Raw genomic sequence first — 10,658 nt, forward strand, 5'->3', positions numbered from 1 at the left:
TGTTTAGTCTCATCCCATTGACCTTACTAGTGTTTAGTCTCATCCCATTGACCTTACTAGTGTTTAGACTCATCCCATTGACCTTACTAGTGTTTAGACTCATCCCATTGACCTTACTAGTGTTTAGTCTCATCCCTACTAGTGTTTAGACTCATCCCATTGACCTTACTAGTGTTTAGACTCATCCCATTGACCTTACTAGTGTTTAGTCTCATCCCATTGACCTTACTAGTGTTTAGTCTCATCCCTACTAGTGTTTAGACTCATCCCATTGACCTTACTAGTGTTTAGACTAATCCCATTCACCTTACTAGTGTTTAGTCTCATCCCTACTAGTGTTTAGTCTCATCCCTACTAGTGTTTAGACTCATCCCATTGACCTTACTAGTGTTTAGTCTCATCCCTACTAGTGTTTAGTCTCATCCCATTGACCTTACTAGTGTTTAATCTCATCCCTACTAGTATTTAGTCTCATCCCATTGACCTTACTAGTGTTTAGACTCATCCCATTGACCTTACTAGTGTTTAGACTCATCCCTACTAGTGTTTAGACTCATCCCTACTAGTGTTTAGACTCATCCCATTGACCTTACTAGTGTTTAGACTCATCCCTACTAGTGTTTAGACTCATCCCTACTAGTGTTTAGACTCATCCCATTGACCTTACTAGTGTTTAGACTCATCCCTACTAGTGTTTAGACTCATCCCTACTAGTGTTTAGACTCATCCCTACTAGTGTTTAGACTCATCCCATTGACCTAACTAGTGTTTAGTCTCATCCCTACTAGTGTTTAGTCTCATCCTTACTAGTGTTTAGTCTCATCCCATTGACCTTACTAGTGTTTAGTCTCATCCCATTGACCTTACTAGTGTTTAGACTCATCCCATTGACCTTACTAGTGTTTAGTCTCATCCCATTGACCTTACTAGTGTTTAGTCTCATCCCTACTAGTGTTTAGTCTCATCCCATTGACCTTACTAGTGTTTAGACTCATCCCTACTAGTGTTTAGTCTCATCCCATTGACCTTACTAGTGTTTAGTCTCATCCCATTGACCTTACTAGTGTTTAGACTCATCCCATTGACCTTACTAGTGTTTAGACTCATCCCATTGACCTTACTAGTGTTTAGTCTCATCCCTACTAGTGTTTAGACTCATCCCATTGACCTTACTAGTGTTTAGACTCATCCCATTGACCTTACTAGTGTTTAGTCTCATCCCTACTAGTGTTTAGACTCATCCCATTGACCTTACTAGTGTTTAGTCTCATCCCTAATAGTGTTTAGTCTCATCCCATTGACCTTACTAGTGTTTAGACTCATCCCTACTAGTGTTTAGTCTCATCCCATTGACCTTACTAGTGTTTAGACTCATCCCATTGACCTTACTAGTGTTTAGTCTCATCCCATTGACCTTACTAGTGTTTAGTCTCATCCCTACTAGTGTTTAGACTCATCCCATTGACCTTACTAGTGTTTAGACTCATCCCATTCACCTTACTAGTGTTTAGTCTCATCCCTACTAGTGTTTAGTCTCATCCCTACTAGTGTTTAGTCTCATCCCATTGACCTTACTAGTGTTTAGACTCATCCCTACTAGTGTTTAGACTCATCCCTACTAGTGTTTAGTCTCATCCCATTGACCTTACTAGTGTTTAGACTCATCCCATTGACCTTACTAGTGTTTAGTCTCATCCCATTGACCTTACTAGTGTTTAGTCTCATCCCATTGACCTTACTAGTGTTTAGTCTCATCCCTACTAGTGTTTAGACTCATCCCTACTAGTGTTTAGTCTCATCCCATTGACCTTACTAGTGTTTAGACTCATCCCATTCACCTTACTAGTGTTTAGTCTCATCCCATTGACCTTACTAGTGTTTAGTCTCATCCCTACTAGTGTTTAGTCTCATCCCATTGACCTTACTAGTGTTTAGACTCATCCCTACTAGTGTTTAGTCTCATCCCATTGACCTTACTAGTGTTTAGTCTCATCCCATTGACCTTACTAGTGTTTAGTCTCATCCCTACTAGTGTTTAGTCTCATCCCATTGACCTTACTAGTGTTTAGTCTCATCCCTACTAGTGTTTAGACTCATCCCATTGACCTTACTAGTGTTTAGACTAATCCCATTCACCTTACTAGTGTTTAGTCTCATCCCTACTAGTGTTTAGTCTCATCCCTACTAGTGTTTAGTCTCATCCCTACTAGTGTTTAGACTCATCCCATTGACCTTACTAGTGTTTAGTCTCATCCCTACTATTGTTTAGACTCATCCCATTGACCTTACTAGTGTTTAGACTCATCCCTACTAGTGTTTAGACTCATCCCTACTAGTGTTTAGACTCATCCCATTGACCTTACTAGTGTTTAGACTCATCCCTACTAGTGTTTAGACTCATCCCTACTAGTGTTTAGACTCATCCCTACTAGTGTTTAGACTCATCCCATTGACCTTACTAGTGTTTAGACTCATCCCATTGACCTTACTAGTGTTTAGTCTCATCCCATTGACCTTACTAGTGTTTAGTCTCATCCCTACTAGTGTTTAGTCTCATCCCATTGACCTTACTAGTGTTTAGACTCATCCCTACTAGTGTTTAGTCTCATCCCATTGACCTTACTAGTGTTTAGTCTCATCCCATTGACCTTACTAGTGTTTAGACTCATCCCATTGACCTTACTAGTGTTTAGACTCATCCCATTGACCTTACTAGTGTTTAGTCTCATCCCTACTAGTGTTTAGACTCATCCCATTGACCTTACTAGTGTTTAGACTCATCCCATTGACCTTACTAGTGTTTAGTCTCATCCCTACTAGTGTTTAGTCTCATCCCATTGACCTTACTAGTGTTTAGACTCATCCCATTGACCTTACTAGTGTTTAGTCTCATCCCTACTAGTGTTTAGTCTCATCCCATTGACCTTACTAGTGTTTAGTCTCATCCCTACTAGTGTTTAGACTCATCCCATTGACACACGCATGCATACACTAGGTGAATAACACTGTAGCCTAATAAATGATTGGTGTAGAGGGATGACAGGTGAGAGAGCGATAAGGATACGATGATCTGTCTGTCAGAGGGGTTTCTCTGTCTCATTCTCTCCAGCTGCTGCATCTGTTTAGACTCTCTGTTCCTGGCACTCTGGCTGGTCTTCAGGTCCTCCTGTCAATCACAGAGGTGCATGCTGGGGTTAGTGGATTAAATCATGGTGTCTCAAATCACACCCTATTCCCTGTATAGTGCACTAGTTTTGACCAGGAATCTACGGGCGCTGGACAAGAGTAGTGAACTATAAAGGGAATATAGTGTCATTTGGGAACCACAATTATACATATTTCAATAAAATTACGATTTCAATTAAGATCACAGAAAGATCCAACCAACTGTAGAATACAGCCAGGCCACAGAAAGATCCAACCAACTGTAGAATACAGCCAGGCCACAGTAAGATCCAACCAACTGTAGAAGACAGCCAGGCCACAGAAAGATCCAACCAACTGTAGAATACAGCCAGGCCACAGTAAGATCCAACCAACTGTAGAATACAGCCAGGCCACAGAAAGATCCAACCAACTGTAGAATACAGCCAGGCCACAGTAAGATCCAACCAACTGTAGAATACAGCCAGGCCACAGTAAGATCCAACCAACTGTAGAATACAGCCAGGCCACAGTAAGATCCAACCAACTGTAGAATACAGCCAGGCCACAGTAAGATCCAACCAACTGTAGAATACAGCCAGGCCACAGTAAGATCCAACCAACTGTAGAATACAGCCAGGCCACAGAAAGATCCAACCAACTGTAGAATACAGCCAGTAAGATCCAACCAACTGTAGAATACAGCCAGGCCACAGTAAGATCCAACCAACTGTAGAATACAGCCAGGCCACAGAAAGATCCAACCAACTGTAGAATACAGCCAGGCCACAGTAAGATCCAACCAACTGTAGAATACAGCCAGGCCACAGTAAGATCCAACCAACTGTAGAATACAGCCAGGCCACAGTAAGATCCAACCAACTGTAGAATACAGCCAGGCCACAGAAAGATCCAACCAACTGTAGAATACAGCCAGGCCACAGTAAGATCCAACCAACTGTAGAATACAGCCAGGCCACAGTAAGATCCAACCAACTGTAGAATACAGCCAGGCCACAGAAAGATCCAACCAACTGTAGAATACAGCCAGGCCACAGTAAGATCCAACCAACTGTAGAATACAGCCAGGCCACAGTAAGATCCAACCAACTGTAGAATACAGCCAGGCCACAGAAAGATCCAACCAACTGTAGAATACAGCCAGGCCACAGTAAGATCCAACCAACTGTAGAATACAGCCAGGCCACAGAAAGATCCAACCAACTGTAGAATACAGCCAGGCCACAGTAAGATCCAACCAACTGTAGAATACAGCCAGGCCACAGAAAGATCCAACCAACTGTAGAATACAGCCAGGCCACAGAAAGATCCAACCAACTGTAGAATACAGCCAGGCCACAGTAAGATCCAACCAACTGTAGAATACAGCCAGGCCACAGTAAGATCCAACCAACTGTAGAATACAGCCAGGCCACAGAAAGATCCAACCAACTGTAGAATACAGCCAGGCCACAGTAAGATCCAACCAACTGTAGAATACAGCCAGGCCACAGTAAGATCCAACCAACTGTAGAATACAGCCAGGCCACAGAAAGATCCAACCAACTGTAGAATACAGCCAGGCCACAGTAAGATCCAACCAACTGTAGAATACAGCCAGGCCACAGTAAAACATGGATTTAAATGAATCACCAACATAATGGGTTTGAACTGCAGACAGTGACACAATACAACAGGCTAGGTCACCGCCCCCCACGGCTAGGTCACCGCCCCCCACGGCTAGGTCACCGCCCCCCACGGCTAGGTCACCGCCCCCCACGGCTAGGTCACCGCCCCCCACGGCTAGGTCACCGCCCCCCACGGCTTGGTCACCGCCCCCCACGGCTAGGTCACCGCCCCCCACGGCTTGGTCACCGCCCCCCACGTGGTTGGCTAGGTCACCGCCCCCCACGTGGTTGGCTAGGTCACCGCCCCCCACGTGGTTGGCTAGGACACCGCCCTCAAGTGGTTGGCTAGGACACCGCCCTCAAGTGGTTGGCTAGGACACCGCCCTCAAGTGGTTGGCTAGGTCCCTGCCCTCAAGTGGTTGGCAGGGGAATCTACATCAACAAGAGAAACAAGTCATGGTTGTTTCTCACATGCCATTGGCCAGAGGGGTATCCTACGAAGCAAGCTAGATATAATCAGGGGTTTCTAACGCTAACCAGCTTCGGTTAGCTTCACATTCCAGCTCAGGCTTCATCCGTCCTACAACGGCGGACATTACTCGTCAGCCTGCCACTATCTCTGGCAGGCTTGTTACTGCGCGTGCATCTCACACGTGGCCAATCGAACGACAAACTCTTAATTGAGACAATGCTGAAACGTCTGTCCATGGGTGAGTCAAGGCCACATTTTCATTGGTGAAGAAATCAAAATAAAATAAAAGTTATCATGCAAATTCAGCAGTCTGAGGTGTGAAATAGGCTTTTAGAAATGCCGTCTTTATTGAATGACTTATCGTTAATGCCGTCTTTATTGAATGACTTATCGTTAATGCCGTCTTTATTGAATGACTTATCGTTAATGCCGTCTTTATTGAATGACTTATCGTTAATGCCGTCTTTATTGAATGACTTATCGTTAATGCCGTCTTCATTGAATGACTTATCGTTAATGCCGTCTTTATTGAATGACTTATCGTTAATGCCGTCTTTATTGTATGACTTACAGTGGGGCAAAAAAGTATTTAGTCAGCCACCAATTGTGCAAGTTCTCCCACTTAAAAAGATGAGAGGCCTGTAATTTTCATCATAGGTACACGTCAACTATGACAGACAAAATGAGAAGAAAAAAAATCCAGAAAATCACATTGTAGGTTTTTTTATGAATTTATTTGCAAATTATGGTGGAAAATAGAGACCTGGCAGCGTAGTGCCAGGATAACAACCTCTCCCTCAAAGATGAGGCAGCCTATAGGGAGGAGGTCAGAGGAGGCAGCCTATAGGGAGGAGGTCAGAGGAGGCAGCCTATAGGGAGGAGGTCAGAGGAGGCAGCCTATAGGGAGGAGGTCAGAGGAGGCAGCCTATAGGGAGGAGGTCAGAGGAGGCAGCCTATAGGGAGGAGGTCAGAGGAGGCAGCCTATAAGGAGGAGGTCAGAGACCTGTCAGTGTGGTGCCAGGACAACAACCTCTCCCTCAACATCAGCAAGACAAAAGAGCTGATGGTGGACTACAGGAAATGGAAGGCGGAACATGCCCCCGTTCACATCAACAGGGCTGTAGTAGAGCAGGTCGAGAGCTTCAAGTTCCTTGGTGTCCACATTGCTAAGAACCTATCATGGTCCAAACACACCAACACAGTCGTGAAGAAAGCATGACAACACCTCTTCCCTCTCAGGAGGCTGAAAAGATTTAGCATGGGCCCCAGATCCTGAAAGAGTTATTTTTAGCTAAACGGGTCGCCGCTGCCTCTTGTATATAGCCATGCTATCATTGACTCAGTACTGGTACCTTGTGTGTATAACCATGCTATCATTGACTTGGTACTGGTACCCTGTGTGTATAACATGCTATCATTGACTTGGTACTGGTACCTTGTGTATATAGCCATGCTATCATTGACTTGGTACTGGTACCTCCTGTATATAGCCATGCTATCATTGACTCAGTACTGGTACCTTGTGTATATAGCCATGCTATCATTGACTCGGTACTGGTACCCCATGTATATAGCCATGCTATCATTGACTTGGTACTGGTACCTTGTGTATATAGCCATGCTATCATTGACTTGGTACTGGTACCCAGTGTATATAGCCACGCTATCATTGACTTGGTACTGGTACCCCATGTATATAGCCATGCTATCATTGACTTGGTACTGGTACCTTGTGTATATAGCCATGCTATCATTGACTTGGTACTGGTACCTTGTGTATATAACCATGCTATCATTGACTCGGTACTGGTACCCCATGTATATAGCCATGCTATCATTGACTTGGTACTGGTACCTTGTGTATATAGCCATGCTATCATTGACTTGGTACTGGTACCTTGTGTATATAGCCATGTTATCATTGACTTGGTACTGGTACCCCATGTATATAGCCATGCTATCATTGACTTGGTACTGGTACCCCATGTATATAGCCATGCTATCATTGACTTGGTACTGGTACCCCGTGTGTATATAGCCATGCTATCATTGACTCAGTACTGGTACCTTGTGTATATAGACATGTTATCATTGACTTGGTACTGGTACCCCATGTATATAGCCATGCTATCATTGACTTGGTACTGGTACCCCATGTATATAGCTATGCTATCATTGACTCAGTACTGGTACCCCGTGTATATAGCCATGCTATCATTGACTCAGTACTGGTACCCCGTGTATATAGCTATGCCATCATTGACTCAGTACTGGTACCCCGTGTATATAGCCATGCTATCATTGACTTGGTACTGGTACCCCATGTATATAGCCATGCTATCATTGACTTGGTACTGGTACCCCATGTATATAGCCATGCTATCATTGACTTGGTACTGGTACCCAGTGTATATAGCCATGCTATCATTGACTGGTACCCCGTGTGTATATAGCTATGCTATCATTGACTCAGTACTGGTACCCCGTGTGTATATAGCCATGCTATTGTTGCTCATTGTGTATTTCTTCCTTGTGTTACAATTTTTTTTATATTATTTGTTTTTATTTCATTTTGTATTTTATTGTACTCTGCATTGTTGGGAAGGGTCCACAAGTAAGCATTTCACTGATAGTCTACACCTGTTTACGAAGCATGTGGCAATTAAAAATGTTATTTGAGGGAGGGAATCTGATTTCATTGGTCCTGAACTTATGGCTCAGTCATTTCATTCAGGATAAGTGGAGTTAGCCGTGTGCCCCAGAACAGGACCGTTCTGAAGGATTTGTTGCCATGGAAATGTACCTGGCTAAAAGGTGAGCTACTTTCATATGACCGGTTATCCCGAGTTGAACTCAGAGTTGACCAAAGTTATATTGACACTTCTCAGGGTATCTGCAAGATTAGGGGGAAGAGATAGCAAAAAGGGGTCCCATATTGTATAGAAATCTCCTTTGTTCCTAAATATAGCACTAATTTTCTCCAGTGGTAACACTTTGAAGATCTCACAATACACTGATTTATTGTTGGTGGGTGATCTTTTATCCAGTTAAGGAGAATGCATTTGCAGGCCACAAATAATACTTTTTTAAGAAGATTAAGCTGTGCTTAAGTACTAACTCCTCAAACCTGCTCGTATGATGATACCCCTCTGGTGTGCAACAGACTTAGCGGATAACTGTCACCCGAAACAGTAGGCCTATACATCAGAACAGAAAAATGACCATATTAAAATAACAGCAGTCTTATCCAAATATGGGAAAGGACTGTATCTTACCCTTTTAAGTTTAACAACACTTCCATAGCTTTTCAAAGGCTCTACCACTTTGGCTTCAAGCCTCTCCACCTGCAAATACATTTGGAATATCAAAGTTATTTAGTTAATTCATTCCTGTGAGGATTTGAAATCATAGGCAGCTAGATTAGAACACAAAATACCTGCAGATGAAACATTATCAATAGAAGTACGTACTATTTTCAATAACAACCATATTTATATTATGCATCCATTATGATAAATGATTATTAGGCAAAACTATGGTGTGTAGGCTTACCTCTGCTTGACGATAATCCTGAACTTTGGCAAGGTTGTCTGCAAACTGTTTCATACCCCTCTGCAGATTTGGCGTTTCTGTCTCCGCATAGATGCTGATCTCTCTGACCAGTAGGTCTGCCTTGTCGCGTAACCTCGCCGTTTTACGCACGTAGGCGGCGAACAGCTGGCACATCTCTCCAAAGTGCTTCTCTGTGTTGGTGATGTTCTGCTGGATCTGTCTGGTCTGGCTGTCTCTGTGACGGGAACATCCAGGTAACTTTAGCTAGCTAGATAGCTAATCTGGTTAAAGTTGACTAAATTACATAGCTAGCCTAACTATCATATAAACACAGCTTCAACTTTAGCTTGATAGCAATCAAGCTAAAGCAATAGCTAGACAGCTAGTTAAATAATTGAAGAAAAGGTTAGCTAGCTAACAAATCACTAAAAAGTTATATAAATCAAGAATTTTGCAGAATGTCTAACGTCTTTACGACAGCTAACGTTAGTTTGCTTTGTCTTGCATGTTGTAAACATGCCTTACCTTGCCCTTGCATCCGGAGTTCGGCTCATAACTATACAATAAAAGGTGGTAATGTGATTCAGTATAAAACAATGCTACGAGGCAGATAAGCTACTGATCCAGCAATTAGGTAACGTTAGCTAGCTAACGGGTGAGTGTGATTGATTTGCTCGGGTAATAAGCTAGCAAGCTTCACGTCCGGGAGCCGTTGCCATGGAGTTTATTTTTTCCGGTTAAAGTATGATGGGAAATGGAGTCACCCACTATGTACTCCGTCACTGCCTACATTTTATGGACGTCAACTGCATGTGTGAATTTTTTATTTTTCTTATTTTTACAAAAAAATTCTAACTTTTTTAAACAATTAATTTGTTATTCTAGTTATTTCAGAAGTATCATCATTAGTTGGTTTTAGTCTACACAACCCCTTATAATAACAGATGGGGATATTGCCTTTAATTAATTCTTGAATTATATCTAGTGGAACTAACGTTACTCTCCAGCACTTTTTAAAAGCCTTATTTTATTTCACAATGTACACCATTTAAAACGACCAAACTCCATTCGCAACAGTGTTCAGTTGGTAAGAGACAGACATTCAGTCAATACTAGGAATAGATTGTCCACCATCTGTCTATTCCCGGCAGAAAATAGAAATAAGCAAAATAACATTTAGATTCAGAGCAATGAATAATGGTATCAACCCAATCAGAACTAGATTTTCCCCACAAAAGGGCTTTATTACAGATAGAAATACTCCTCATTTCATCAGCTGTCCGGGTGGCTGGTCTCAGACGTTCCCCGCAGGCGAAGAAGCCGAATGTGGAGGTCCTGGGCTGGTGTGGTTACACGTGGTCTGTTGTTGTGAGGCCGGTTGGACATACTGCCAAGTTCCCTAAAACGATGTTGGAGGCGGCATATGGTAGAAAAATAAACATTCAATTATCTGACAACAGCTCTGGTGGACATTCCTGCAGTCAGCATGTCAAGTGCACTGCTCCCTCAAATCTTGAGACATCTGTGGCATTGTGTTGTATGGCAACATTGCACATTTTAAAGTGGCCTTTTATTGCCCCCAAGGTGCATCTGTGTAATGACAGCCACACCTGTCTGGTGGATGGATTATCTTGGCAAAGGAGACATTTTCACTAACAGGGATGTAAACAAATATGTGCACAACATTTGAGAGAAATCAGCTTTTTGTGCGTATGGAACATTTCTGGGATTTTTTATTTCAGCACTTTACATGTTGCGTTTATGTTTTTGTTCAGTATAGTTTTAGCCATTTGTGACATTTAAGGAAAGTTGGCAGGTCGGTGCACAGTGCACTGTTCGGATGCTGGAATTATTTTGGATGA

General features: G+C 42.8%; 1 protein-coding gene and 1 long non-coding RNA gene across 3 annotated transcripts in view; both read right to left on the bottom strand.

Moving 5' to 3' along the window:
* Nucleotides 1-9,513, bottom strand: part of cibar1 (CBY1 interacting BAR domain containing 1) — a 28,393-nt gene extending 18,880 nt beyond the window's left edge. The window contains exons 1-4 of one of the 2 annotated variants that reach the window (XM_029748973.1): nt 9,322-9,513; nt 8,797-9,031; nt 8,520-8,588; nt 3,065-3,166 (exon numbers count right to left, since the gene is read on the bottom strand). In XM_029748973.1, coding sequence (XP_029604833.1) covers nt 3,065-3,166; nt 8,520-8,588; nt 8,797-9,031; nt 9,322-9,350 — 435 coding nt within the window. In that variant the 5' untranslated portion in view covers nt 9,351-9,513. The remainder of the gene's footprint in view (nt 1-3,064; nt 3,167-8,519; nt 8,589-8,796; nt 9,032-9,321) is intronic. The other variant, XM_029748974.1, reaches the window with a different exon arrangement.
* On the bottom strand, nt 2,010-3,056 carry LOC115190935 (uncharacterized). The gene is made up of 3 exons (XR_003877478.1): nt 2,873-3,056; nt 2,137-2,760; nt 2,010-2,106 (listed from the first exon to the last, which is right to left on the bottom strand). It is a non-coding gene; the product is annotated as an uncharacterized LOC115190935 (long non-coding RNA).
* Nucleotides 9,514-10,658: the final 1,145 nt, after the last annotated feature.

This window comes from Salmo trutta, unplaced genomic scaffold (genome assembly GCF_901001165.1).
Source record: "Salmo trutta unplaced genomic scaffold, fSalTru1.1, whole genome shotgun sequence".
NCBI lineage: Eukaryota > Metazoa > Chordata > Actinopteri > Salmoniformes > Salmonidae > Salmo > Salmo trutta.